This window comes from Phalacrocorax aristotelis, chromosome 2, assembly GCF_949628215.1.
Source record: "Phalacrocorax aristotelis chromosome 2, bGulAri2.1, whole genome shotgun sequence".
Lineage (NCBI taxonomy): Eukaryota > Metazoa > Chordata > Aves > Suliformes > Phalacrocoracidae > Phalacrocorax > Phalacrocorax aristotelis.
The window spans coordinates 20,170,924-20,185,608 of NC_134277.1; the positions used below are offsets into that span (position 1 = coordinate 20,170,924).

The 14,685-nt window shown below is 37.4% G+C and overlaps 1 protein-coding gene across 1 annotated transcript in view; it reads left to right on the top strand.

Moving 5' to 3' along the window:
• C2H10orf67 (chromosome 2 C10orf67 homolog) overlaps positions 1 to 14,685 on the top strand; it is a 56,737-nt gene that overhangs the window by 23,025 nt on the left and 19,027 nt on the right. Inside the window, 3 exon segments of the mRNA XM_075086268.1 lie at positions 8,266 to 8,289; positions 8,291 to 8,417; positions 9,555 to 9,613. Coding sequence (XP_074942369.1) covers positions 8,266 to 8,289; positions 8,291 to 8,417; positions 9,555 to 9,613 — 210 coding nt within the window.

Here is a 14,685-nt window from a genome sequence, read left to right on the forward strand (position 1 = left end):
CTGAGCCACGACAAACAGTCAACAGTGGTAGGGCTTATTTCTCTTCTGCTCCATTTGGGTAAGCCCTGGTGAGGCTGTTTTACTTTATGAAAATATGTATATTTAAATGTTCTCTGTAACAAGGGCTGCAACCCAGGGTCCCATGTGAATATACTGAGAAGTTGTCATTGCATTCTTTATGGCTCAGATTTCTTCTCCAAAAGGTGAGGAGGCTGGATGTGAACAGGGGTTGTCATTAGCATGGTAGGCTGCGGAGTTACAGGAGTACAGGATCACCTCCTCACTATCTTTTAGAAGTTCTGGTTTGGTGGGAGTATTTTTTAGAAGACCTAGCTAGATCAGAAAGCAGCTCGTAAAGAAACTTTTGTAACTTCCACTGGGAATTAGATGTTACACCTTTTGTTGCTATTAGGGTTCAAAATAGTTTGGCAGCAGTACTTAAACTGTCTTGAAGCTTTTAGTGAAACAAGTTCAGGTAGTTGTAGATTTTAGTGCCTCTAATGCAGAATTCGTCAGTGCATCATCAGCGATTTTGTTGCAGATTTTGGACTCTGCATCTTAACTAAATGGCACATGTATACCCAATGTAATGGCTGTGAAACCCACTGTAAAGACACCCAAGCTGTCAGGTGGTGGCCATCCTAGAGCCACAAACAGAATACTGACATATATGCACATGTTGTATCTAAAACATTGAGTTCTGCCTTTAAAAAAATCATAGATTCTCACTAATAACAAAAACTGAGAAGGTAAATAGTATTCCAACTTTCTATGTTACAAAGAAATTATGTTAGTTTGAAATGACAGAAGATGTAGAGAGAAGCAAAATGATAACTGACTATATACTAATTATAAGATTTAAGCAATGGGAAGGGGAAATGGGCATAGTCATACTCTCATCAAGAAATGTGTTGTAAGGGGCATTATTGAAATGTGGTAGAACCGTATCTGAAAAGCTGAAATATTTGACTAAAACAGCTTAAAAGAAAAGATTAAGTAGTTTAAAAAATAAAAAAATGAGAGGAGTGGTATTCAACAATAAAGAACAATTTGGTTTTTTAAATTGTTGATAACTGTACATTAAGACTCTTGCAATCCTGAACTTGTGCTAGCATAACTCTCTGGTGAGGTTCTATTACAAGCAGCAAACTGAAGAACAAGATGAGTAACTCTTGAAGCACTCATTCATATCATGTGAAGATGCAGATGGTATGGCAGAAATTTTTTATTCCTGAAACATACTCAGAAAATCAGAATTTTCTGTCAAAAAGTTTTAAAATAACATCACCAAAAGCTGCTTTTGACCTCCTAATTTATTGATTATGAATTGATTATAGTTTTCTAAGGAATAGAATAGAATAGAATAGAATAGAATAGAATAGAATAGAATAGAATAGAATAGAATAGAATAGAATAGATCGGATTTTCAATTGGAAGGGACCAACAGCCATCACCTGGTCCAACTGCCTGGCCACTTCAGGGCTGACCAAAAGTTAAAGCATGTAATTAAGGACATTGTCCAAATGCCTCTTAAACACTGACAGGGTTAGGCATCGACCACCCCTCTAGGAAGCCTGTTCCAGTGTTTGACCACCCTCTTGGTAAAGAAATGCTTCCTAATGTCCAGTCTAAACCTCGGCTGGTGCAGCTTTGAACCATTCCCGCGTGTCCTATCACTGCATACCAGGGAGAAGAGATCACCTCCTCCCTCTCCACTTCCCCTCCTCAGGAAGCTGTGGACACCAATGAGGTCGCCCTTCAGCCTCCTTTTCTCCAAACTAGACAAGCCCAAAGACCTTAGCTGCTCCTCATAGGCCATTCCTTCCAGGCCTTTCACCAGCTTTCTTGCCCTCCTCTAGATACATTCAAGGACCTTAACATCCTTCTTAAGTTGTGGGGCCCAGAACTGCACACAGCATTCCAGGTGTATGGTAAGTTAATAACTTATGCCATAAGTACATGAACACATTTGTGTATTCAAGTGGTTTTGTATGCACATACATGCAATATTTCAAAAGCTTAATTTACATTGGTGAGGGAAGCTGACTGAGGCTTAAAATCTGAAGACAACAATATGAATAAGCTGAAATCTCTAAGCAAGTATTTAGCATTATGTGTAAAAACAAAAGTATTGTGTGATCAAAAATCCTCAAGGAAGAGGACAGCATTTACTAAAGTGCTATTTTAGTCCCATGGCAAGATGACATTAGCAAATGATAGAAATTAAAGCAACTTATAACAAATGTGGGAAAAGGGAAAAAATATGGCAATTAATATAATTAGAAGTCTTTGAAGGGTATAAAATGGAGAATGTATCAAGGAAAGAACTATAAATGGCACCATTAAGGACAAAATAATGGTAATGTTTCGGGAGCAAAGGAAGTGGCTGCAATTGTATGAGTTTACTGTTAGGTAAAAATTGTAGCATCAATAATGTGAAAATCCCAGGGAGCAATTTTATAGGAGGAGGCAGAACAAGGTGCTCTCATCCCAAGTTAACCATTACTTTCTGATTCATTAACCTCCAGAAAGGGTTTTAACTGTTTACAGAGAGTTCATATTTCTAGATGAGGAAACCCAGATAGCTTAGATCCAGGGGTCCCCAGAGACTGCTGCCCTGTTTATGTTAGATATGTTAACATAATGGAAAATTTAATATGGGTTTTCCTAATCAGCACTAAAGGCTTTACACAAAAGCTGATTTCATTATTTCTGTAAAATACAATTCTGGTTGAGTGATACCTGTGAAGACAAGACTCTTGTAAGGTGTTTGATCTAGTAACACTGTTTAAAATATAATATTCAGTATGCTATGGTAAGATATTTCATGCCTTAAAATTTAGCTTTGTGATCTTCCACTAAGGGGTGGGAAGCTCCTAAAAGTCTGTAGTTTCAGACCTCAGGCAGGGGTAGGCAAACATGGATGAAGCCCTTTCCCTACAGCACAAAACCAGGACGCACTGCAGTGAATTTTCCTCTTCAGTTCAAGAACTTCAGTCAAGGTAGACTGTGGAGCTTGTAGGGTAAATTTCTGCTGTTGCCATTTGTCCTTTTAACTCCAAAAAGATGGGATGCTGTCCAGGCCCTGCACTTTGCATAATTTTTGAACCAGATAAAAGCATTTTCTTTGGGCAAAGCTCCAGTTCAACAACGAAAAATTCTAAAAAAATACCTGTAAATGAGGAATCAACATTGTATAGGTCTTGTTCATTTGTTCGGTTAGTTTTTATTATTACAGATTTTTATGTTCTGTAATAATTAATAAAGGTTTCACAGTACTCATCAGTGACCTGGACTTAAATTAAAACACAGCTGATTAAACTAGCAGGCAACACAGAGTGATAGATAAGTAATGCCAGCACATGGCAGTTGTAGCAACCTGTGGTGCACTGGGTCCATTGAAAGAAATTACTAGTTATACCTCTAGAAGCACAGAATGCAGCCCATACCTATAAAATGGGGAGCTATCTTCAGGAATTCAGCATCTTAAAGAAAAATAAAAAGGGGTGGGGGGGGGGGGAGTGGAGTACACTGGCAACTGAACACAGAATCATAGTTTACAACAGTTTTTAAAAGGGTTGATACTTGAGTTCTGGAATCTTATGAATACTAGTCCTAATCTGCACAGTTAGGGAAGTGAACAAGAAAAAGTCCAAACATTTTTAAGAACTCCAGAAAATGCTCTAAGTTGAAAAGCTCAGCTTAAATCTGTTTAGAAATTAATTTGCCATTACTTGATTACAGAATCTGAATACCTTGGCAAGGAGAGGACTTAGGGATATTTGCCTAGGGTTTGGGATCTATAAAGCATTCTCTGAAGAGGTACTGTACACAAAGCCTTCAGCCTCTCTCCGGGTCACAAGAAGTGTTCTAACAACAGTTCACAAAAATTCTCTAATTGATCTTTGTCCCAGACATGTTCCTGAATGGATGAAAAAGGGGCGGTAGCAAAGGCTGGTTGGAATAAACAATTAGTGTCAAATTGGCTGGTTAACCCTTCATCCTTACGCTGCACTTCAAGGACTGCTTCAGTACCTGTGCAGTCTCTAGCTGATCCATACAGCAAAAATTTGTCATCACCGGCTTCTTCTCCGAGAGTGCTGCATTTATACAAAACAAAACCAAGAAACTTTTGCTGTTTTCCTCTGTCAAAGACTTTGCAATGAAATGCTGATTTTTCTCTCCAAAGCTATGCTGTCTTTAGTCTTTTTTTTCAGCTTTGACATGCCTTGAAAAGGTAAATGAAGTGATATGAGCCAGTAGCAGCTTTTGGTCTCTTCTCATCTGGTGTCTACATTTTGTTACATTTAAAAGATCTCCGTAGATAACAAAATCAAATACAATGGCTATGAGGTTAAACCACTATGAGAATGATTGCCAGTTAGAGCATATTGTCAAAGGAATGAGGGCATCTTGATCTCCTGAAATCTTCAAGACTGGAAGCCCTTATGAATATAGGTATTAGAATCATAGAATCATTAAGGTTGGAAAAGACCCTTAAGATCATCGAGTCCAACCGCTATCCTATCACTGCCAAGTCCACCACTAAACCATATCCTCAAGCACCATATCTACCCTTCTTTTAAATACCTCCAGGGATGGAGACTCAACCACTTCCCTGGGCAGCTTGTTCCAATGTTTGACAACCCTTTCGGTGAAGAAGTTTTTCCTACTATCCAACCTAAACCTCCCCTGATACAGCTTGAGGCCATTTCCTCTTGTCCTGTCACTAGTGACTTGGGAGAAGAGACCAACAGCTACCTCACTACAACCTCCTTCCAGGTAGTTGTAAAGAGGGATAAGGTCTCCCCTCAGTCTCCCCTTCTCCAGGCTAAACAACCCCAGTTCCCTCAGCCACACTTCATAAGACTTGTTCTCTAGACCCTTCACCAGCTTCGTTGCCCTTCTCTGGACACGATCCAGCACCTCAATGTCCTTCTTGTAGTGAGGGGCCCAAAACCGAACACAATATTCAAGGTGTGGCCTCACCAGTGCCAAGTACAGTGGGACGATCACTGCCGTACTCCTGCTGGCCACACTATTCCTGATACAAGCCAGGATGCCATTGGCCTTCTTGGCCACCTGGGCACACTGCTGGCTCATGCTCAGCCGGCTGTCAACCAAGACCCCCAGGTCCTTCTCCACTGGGCAGCTCTCCAGCCACACCTCCCCAAGCCTGTAGCCTTGCATGGGGTTGTTGTGACCAAGTGCAGGACCCAACACTTGGCCTTGTTGAAATTATAAACATACCACTGTAACATGGGTAATAATAATAAATATAAATAAATATCGAAATAATAATTTCCCTTGCAACTCAAAACAGGTATATTTGTATAATTAATATTTTTCATGACAGCTTGTACAATTGCTCCCTCTTGTGGTGTACATAATGCAGACTTTAGATAACTGGAGTAGAGATTAGAAATTGAAAGGCATGTAATAGTTTGGATGTCAGTTTTTTGGGAATGGATTGGCTTTTAAGGCAAATGCCCAATAAATCAACAACAGTAACAACTTCAGTTTATAATTTTAACTAGAATATGCTCAAATATTTACTTCTTCTGTGTCATAAGAAAGCATCAGTAATTTGCGTCATATTTCTTTGCAATAAGAATGCAAAAATTATAGCTGTTATTCAAAAGGCCAATTGATAATTTTAAGTGCATATTAAATACTGCACGGTACCAAACAGACATGCATATTTCTCAACTGCATAATAGCTATATTTTCTCACCTTACCTATTTGGCTAGAATACTCTGAGTATAGGTGAATGAATCTAGTTGAAGTTTGTTATAGTCCAAAATTATGTACGCCTATCTGTCTAGTATTATTAGGAAAGCAATCGTAAGCGTCTACAATACATAACCTTAGCAAATATATCCTAGATTTTATTAAGGCATAAAGAATTTATTAATATGCATATTTTTTACTTAAAGCAATAAAACTTTTAGAATGACACATAAAACAGAAAAGGTGAGAAATATCGAAGCCTCCTATATAAGGCATGACATAATCGCCTCCAACCTCCAGTCTTTTTTTTTTTTTTTTACAACTTAGAAGTTCCCTAGTTTAAGCAAGCCAAACGCTACCGCTGTGGGCAGATGGTAGCGAGAACATTGCTACAAAACCTGCCACTCAAAGTGTAACAGATGACTGTAGCTACAGAAAATTGTCCCTTTGTTCATTTTGCTAATGAGTGTCCTCATTGCAGCAGGAGACTGAATAGTTAATTACTTGCAGTTCTTGGTTTTAGCAGATGGTGGAGCTAGAGCTAAAGGTTGTCTGCGTGATGTGCAAAGTGCAAGTTCGTGCAGAAAATGTCTTGTGTGGTTTTTGTAGCCTTAAAGCAGTAAAAGATTATGATTACGCTTATATTTCAGGTACCATTTAAAACTTAGTCACAAGATTAATTAAAATCTTTTTGCTTATTTTATGTAAAGGTGCTTCTTTGAGCATCAGCTCTTGATGCTCAAATACAGCCAGAGCAAAAGAACAAACACTTAAGCCTATTAAGAGCTGTAGCAGTTACTTAAAAGGTCTTGTGAAATTCTAAGTTTGTTTTGCGGTGGTTGAGCACTGCCAGAGCAGGGTTTTAGCTAACTACTAAAATATTTCATGTGCTGTTTTCCTAATGCTACTGTTCTCCCTAGGGTGTGCTCATCCCTCTGCAGGATTTGGTAGAAGTTTTCAGTAAAAACATGAAAGCTAATAATTATCTCAGAAGATTAATTTAAAATCTGTTACTGTGTAAAGACTGTTTAAAATTAAATACTGTTGAAGTATTTCATTAGAATGTATTTTAAAATTACATTATTAAAAGTAACTTTTGTTAATCAGACTTGGGCTTTATATAAACTGCTACTGTTTCTTCAGTAGCACTTCGCATTTTATTTACATGATTTCTTATAAAATCAGTGAAAACTTTGTGGCCAAAACTTTATGTACATCGACAATTTTTTCTGGTAAATTGAAGATCAAAAAAAGTTTTTCTGAGAATAAACAAATAGTTATAGACTAAATTTTACCCATAAATATATTACAGTTTAAGTTTATATGCCATCTGAAAACCTTGGAGTTTTATTTTGGAAGTCCTTTAACATTTTTATTTTGAAGTAATTTTTTAAAAGAGTCCATATTTTTACCAAGCAAAGGAAATAATATCCTAAATTTTCTTCAGTCAGCAAAGCAACTGCAGTCTGAGTCTTCTCCTTTGTGTTAATATTTTAAATGGTTTCAGGAGTTAGTTAATATTCTGGTATTACTATAAAGATCTGTGCCAGCTTTGAAAGCTTTTCTATAATTTTAAAAGAAATATGTGGCACTAAAATCTAGACAGCCATAAGACAATATATTCAAATGTTTTCAATAGCTTTGAAACCAACAAGAAAAAAAGAGTAGCTGTCCCAATAAGCTTCAGTTGCATAAGAAGTCTTTTCCATAATGGACGTGGCAAGATTTAAACAAAGGACACGCATAATAAAAATGTAAATGAGTTTGCTTTACTAAAACTATAACTTTAAAGTCTTTTGTTGCATGTTATCCTGGAACCTTCTTACAAGGTAATCACTGTTTGCATAGAGATTTAAACCGTAGTCTTCAATAGCATTAAACCCCTGCACGGTCTATGTGTGACAGGCATGCAAAGCCATGTTAATGTTCAGAATATGAATTGCCTCTGGGTGGCTCCGACACCAAGTAGAAAACCAACTGTGTTGATATCAGAAGGCCTGATGGACTCCATGCGGCTCCCAGCCTGAAAACTTCACCGCTTTGACATGTGATGTGCTCCTCATGACACTGGCAGCACTGTCACTGAGAAATGGCACAAAGGCAACAAGCCCCCCTCCTTAGCCATGCACTTTGCAACCCCCTGGTGTTGCCTGTCCACAGTCTCTCCTGCCTGCCTAGTTACGGACAGCACTTCATAAACACGGGGGGAAGTGTGGGTGGATAGGCCCCAGCTGCCTTCCTGGACACAGCCTCCATAATAAATTGACCTGAATGATGAGGGCACACAAACAGTATGATATGCATTATTCCTGTCAATAAAATGTCCCCATGTGTTATGGTCTTTGTATATAATGTACTGCAGCCTTTCTTCTAGCAGGGACCTATTTAGAGTCTCGACTTTTTTCTATTCATATTATGACTCTGTAATAGAATTCAGAAATTATATGATACTGTGTTGTATAATATTACACCAGTGCAGCATATTTAAATCCCTGATTCCTTACTTATAAATTCAAGGCATCGCAATCTTTCAGGTTGTCTTTGAAGATGATGACCATGAAAAAAAAGATGCTTAAAAAAGAGAATGAGGATTTCAAAGAAGAGGGTTGTAAATGGCACAAAGAGATTTCTCATCTCGAAAGTGCTCTGAAATGCACTGGAAAATATTTATTAGGAAAAACTTTAAGCTGATGTTAGATCAAGATGATTAGTTTAAATGCAGCGTGTAAGAAATGTTACTGAAGTTGGAACTAATTGATAACGGCTTCAGAAGGATGGTGACTTACTTCTGGACTGTTGTCTTTTTCTGGTATGGAATGCTAATTTTGTATGTATTTGTAGAGAAATTCATACATATTTATTCAAATTTTAATGCATATATTTACATATTTTTAATTTATGACAAAGAAATATTTGCTGTGGCTTTTGAGACTTCTAATATTGCCTAGCAATGTGGCTAGAGTTCATATTTTGTGACAGATACATGCCGTAAAGTTACTGAAATAGAAAGTGTCCTATGTAGATAGTTATATTTTTAAATTATGGTCTACTATTTTATCTTAAGGGAAATGTATTGAAACATGCTCTCTCTAGAGTAGTTTTTGAGCTTCTGCAAAATATTTGAATTTGCATTTCTTCATATAATTAGTTTGTGTTTCTGTGGAATTTTCTAAGAGAATCAATTTCTATCAAATAAGCCATCACTGCTTTTGATACCTGTGCTTCATTACAGTTCTTGAAAGGACAGGGTTTTCCTGATAAATACAATGTACAGTCTTTACCTGCAGGTTACTCTCATACATCACCAGAGTTAAATATTTAATGAAGGACTAGAAACTACGGAAATAGAGTAGAATTTGGCTGTTCAGCTTTGTTATGTCCATGTAGATTAGACCTAGTATCACCTTTAATAGTGGCAAGATGAATTTCACACAGACAATATTCCTGATTCATCATCTGAGTCCATGGTGCGTCTTATCTTTTGGTAGTTTTGTACGAGCAATAAAGACCCACCTGCTAAAACACTTTGTATTGGCTGTGCCTAACAGCAAGGATGTCCAGAATTAGTATTAATGAAAAGCTGTGGGCACTCAGTCACACTTGGCTCTTGAACTTACTTCTTCGTCTCTATCTGGCCAGCCGGCTGAGCAGCAGGAAGAAGGCTGTGAATGTCAAGGGTGGTGGTGAAGGTCACAGTTCTGCCAGGACTCTCATCCCCAGTGCATTCCGCTGGATTTAGAGGCTGACCTGAAGCAAACATTTTTAATACATTCATGTAGGCATGTCATTTCATGGGTTTTTCTCTTTCCCCTTTTGATTTCAGATAAGCAAGTTCAAAGAACGTGATCAAAAATGGAAGCTGATGAGCAAACTGTTCAAAAGGTACTGTAATTTTTACTTTTGTAAGCTACACTCTCGGCAGAACAGTAACAAACTTGGACTGTTGGCAGTGTATAGTGCAAATAATGTTAGAAGGATGGCTTTAACTTGAATTATGTTACATTTTGGTTTATGGTAGTATAACTCACTGTAGAGTAATAATGAATTGGTATTCCTTTAATCAATATAATGATTTTGATTTTCTCATCCTGTCATATTTCATAATGTTAAAACAGTGAAAATTCTGAATACTTTAAGAAAAAAAGTACACATTCAGTAAGCTTTTGACGGCAGAGAAAGAAGATTTGTGTAGGTGAATAGCTAGTAACCTCAAAAAAGAAAATGGTTATTTTGTATAACCTGTGACTTGTTAAGTATTCCATTATTCCACTAAATATTCCGGGGTAGAGCTGTTAATATGTGTGAACTATTATTTATATGCTATCTGAGCAAAATAATAGCTGAACAAGGTATAAATGTCAACTTTTTAAAAGAACCTTCCAGTGACAGCGTTTGTTAATTAATAAGTGATCTCAATAAAAAGTTGACAGCTCTCAGTGTTCTCCCAGTATAACATCTAGATATCTTTCCAGAGGGCTGCTTCTCTTGTGGTAGCTCTCAAAGGACTTTTTTTCTACAGCATATAGTTCTCATTCTGAAAATTAAGAAGTAGGCACAGAACTTCTTCCTATAAAAAACATTCCTTCTGTGAAACATTTCCAAAATGTTCTGTAGATAGTTCACTTCCTTGTGGTGAAATGTAAGGGAGATAGTGATACTTCTATACGCTAATTCCATGATTACTAAATTCTCGTGCAAATTCATAATTTTTTTATATATTTTTTGGGAACTGAGGGACTGGATTTCTAAAATCACCGCTTTCATTGCCGTTCCTTGTGACCTTAGATGAACCTCTCTTCTATGACCAAGTTTCCCACTCTGAAAATAGTGATACCTACTTATCTGTACAGGAGTATTGGAAGGGTAAGTTCATTAGGATTCTGTACATGAAATCCAAAATCAGAAGTTGAATATTAATTGGTCTGCTGATGCACTACTCTGTCAAAGAAGGGATGTGCCTCCTGTTAGTTCTTCTCTTTTTCTATCTAGGTCTGACAGTGCTCAGGAATCCCACTTAGGTTTGAAGTCTCATTATGCTGGAAAGAAAGGACCAGTCATCTGTTCCTATAGTGAACATTTCTTCTTAGTTCATTTGCAAAGTCCAAAGGACATTTTTAATAGTACATTTTGTTCATCCTTTCAGTCACAGGAAATTACTCCTGAAACTTACTCTATGTTTTCCTTTCCTTCCCTTCATCTCCATCCAATGGAGGACATTGTCTTACATCTAGTATCTTCCTATAGATACGACCTCAGTCTGTGGATTTAAGCAGCAGCATAGGAACTCTTTCCTGTATGCCTCTCACATGATATGGAAGTGCTATATTTGTGTAAAAATGGGTCACATGCCTTCCTCCCAAACTGCCTCCAGTACAGCTACCTGGGCAGGCAGCCCTTCTCAGTCACTGCGCCGGCGGTCAGGTGAGCTAAACTGTAAAACTGAAGTGCTGTGAGAAATCTTTGGAGCAGTCCTTCACTTCCCATTACAACTCTGATAATTAATCTGATTATATTTCCATTCCTGAAAGAAAAACTACAAGTCTAAAAGTTTAACTACATTGATTAAAGTTTCTGACTTCCCCCCGCCCCCTCTTTTGCATATCACATTCAAAGATGTTATCTCAATGGCCAGAATGTACATAAAATCTTCTTTGGTTAAAAAGCTTTGATCTTTAAAAAGAGGAGCTGCCCGTGAAGGCACACACTGCTGTAGTGCCCAGCAGTTGGACATTTTATTCTAGAAATTTAGTTCAAAAAGTAGATACAGATGATATACACTGCATAAAGAAAAGTTAACACTTAAAAATGGGATTCAGAGCAGACACAGTCAGTAATAAATGATGATGAAACATGTTGGAAGCACTGTCTCTTACCTGGACCAGCTAGAAATTACTGATTGATCTCTTGTAGATGGCACTTGGAGTCTGGATCTTCCTCCTGCGGCCAGGCGGCCAAGCTGTGCACTAGCTGTGGTCACTCTCTGATTTTTCTCAAAGCATCATAAGAGATGGCAAGGACTGAGTTTTTCATAAGGACTGGAGCACTTGCCCAGGGTTCTGATCCTTGATGACCTTGAGGACCTTTGAACCCATAGCTCCATATACCAATGACTTAACTGCTAGTTTATGCTGTGTTCTGGTGGGAAAATGTTCTCTTTAAAGCTGGATTCAGGGAGAGCGAGCACAGAAGAGCCATAATCTCCAGGCTACATGTTAGGATACTCAGCATAAAGGAAGGGACTTTTCTATAGATTTGTTCTTTCTTTCTTTGGATTTTTGCTGGGTAATTTTCTTGGGGTTTAGGGGGGAGGGGCAGTGGGGGGGTGTTTTCTTTATTGTTTTCTTGTAATTCATACTTTAATGTCAAATGCATAAATGATCTAACAAGTCAAAGCACAAGGCTGTCCCTTTCTCATGTAGTCACAGCTTTGGTATGTCGTCAAGCTCATGCATGAGTATTCTGTATCTAGTCTCATGAATTTCATATTCTTTGTGTCCAATGGCACAGCTTGAACAGAACTGGTGGCTTATTCTCATCATAGAGGAGTAGTTAGGCTACTTTTCCATGACTTGGGATATTGTAATCAAGCCCCATAAAATTCCCAGCGGCATACAATGTCAGCTGCCCTGATTTGTGGCAGAGCATTCTAGCTTCTAGGTTATTATGCTGAAGGGGAGAGATTCTCCATTTTTATGAAAGAAAATTGATGTCAGTGTTGTACTCAACATTGACTGGTTTTAAATTTGTTCTCAATGCAAATACGGTAAGTAACAAACTCTGCTCCTGGTGACACTGAGAGATATAGATGTTTAGCTTCCATGTCCCAAGTGACAGTAGCTCTGACAGAAGTCCCAGGCAGCTCCAACCCGGCAGAGCCAAGGAAGCTTTGCCATGCAGTGTAACTGCTCCAGGGAGTTTGATTCTGGAACTTCTGAAGAATTCTGCTTGAATTGCTCTTTAGGCACAGTCCTTTGTCCTCGGTGAGACTAGATGTGTAATGTGCCTGACAACGTTTGTCTCGCGAGGATACGTTGGAGCTTGCTGCAGATGATATAGACGTCTGCTGATCTTCCTGCAAATTTACAACGAAACAGTGGAATTGCCCCTGTGGTTCCAAACTGCCGCTGCTGTTTGACTCTGACAGGTTTCCACAAATATCCACATTTCTGAGAGTTTAAGTCACTGAAGTCTGTTTCTAATGTTTTCATCATCTTCCTACCTCCTGTGATATCACAGTCTGCTTATGTCAAAAAAACTTCATATGTGAGGCTTGTGACATTATTAAACTCCACATAAAAGTATCTAGCTCTAAGTGAAGATGTCTGTTACCAGTTATAATACAAAAATATCTGTATGTCCACATGTAGACTCTTGATCAGAAAAACTGGACTTAAAAAGGATTTTTAGACAATTATGCCTGTTTGTAGTATGCAATCCAACATTATCACATGTTTGTATTTCAGTTGAATGAAATTCAAGAGTGAATGAAGGCAAGATTTGCAAATGAAAGACCATTAGTTTAAAAATATGGTAAGATATTTATGTATACATTATTTTTTTGTAAAACATCATTTATTGCAAAACTAATAAAATATGCAAAACCTTTTTAATATCCCATAGATTGAATAAACTTATTTTTTAATTAAGGAAGTTGTTTTACAAGTGAAAAAAAATATAGCAAAAGTACTTTACAGGTTTTTTTTTTTGTTCTCAATGTATTTTGAGAGAAACAGATGTAAACAATACTACTAGAGATATCTTTTTTAAAAAGCTACTACTTTTTTCTAGGAGGACTTGGAAAATATTTAATAAATGCAACATTATTTGAAAAGATTTGCTGCTGCTGTTTACAAATGTCATAGGCAACGATACAGAGTTTTGTCTTAAAATATTTTTGTATTCTGCATTAGTCTCATAAGAACACTGCCTTTTATTTTCTTTTTACATGATCCAGGAACTTTCCAGACGGCTGGTCCTTTATTTTACCATTTGACTTTCTTTTTCCCCCTAGCCTGATTTCGTACTGGCTTTCACACTGATCACCACTAGTATGTCTTTGTTACAGTAAACTGACTGGGTTTATTATAATAAAAAATAAAACACAGCTTGACTTGCAATCTAAATGTGCTGGAAAAGAATATGATACTGTTTAGAAGAGAAAAGGTTGTGAATAGAAAATCAGTACCACTTCAGTTATTTAAACATTTGCTTTTCTGCAGCTTGTCAAACTTTGTGCCAAGTCATAGCTGCTTTACTTTGTTTTGTTAATCTCAGCACCATGTGTCTTGGGCTTTTTTAATAGGGGGCCAATCCTGCAGTACTTACTCAGTTTTCAGTTTCAGTGAGTCTGGGTAAGGACTGTAGGACTGCATTTTTTGAAAATTAGAGAAAAAAAATTATAGAGTAGGCCTTTCAAATCTGTTTGTGAGGGTTAAAAAAAACCACTAAAAATAAGTTGCCTAGTAAATAAATTTTAATAAGCACCTTCATAATGAAAATGGTTTATAACTCTTATCGTATTTTAACAAAATTTCTTTAACCTGAAGATGTAAGCAGGACTGTATTGGAATTAGGAAATTATAAATAAAAGATATTAAAATTTTATTTTCTAAATTTAGGCCAGGGTATAGACTTTGCTCTTTCAAGGAGAATCTTCTGGGATAAGAATGTGCCAGCAGAGAATGCTGGCTAATGCTAAAATTTAGTCTGGTTTGTATCTTTACCAAAAGCATTTGTAAGCATTATTGTAAGATGATATAACTGAGGATTGATTTGGCTTCATAGCCTATTTCTGAACTGATATGTAACATGAAAACAACTTAGACAGACTTCTGGATTGTAGCTGAGGCACCTAGAAACATCATTTTTAGAATATACAGAAACATATAGGAACAACAAATTGAGTTGTGATAATTCTGGAAATCCCAGTGGGGCCTTTAGCATCAAAGCTCGAG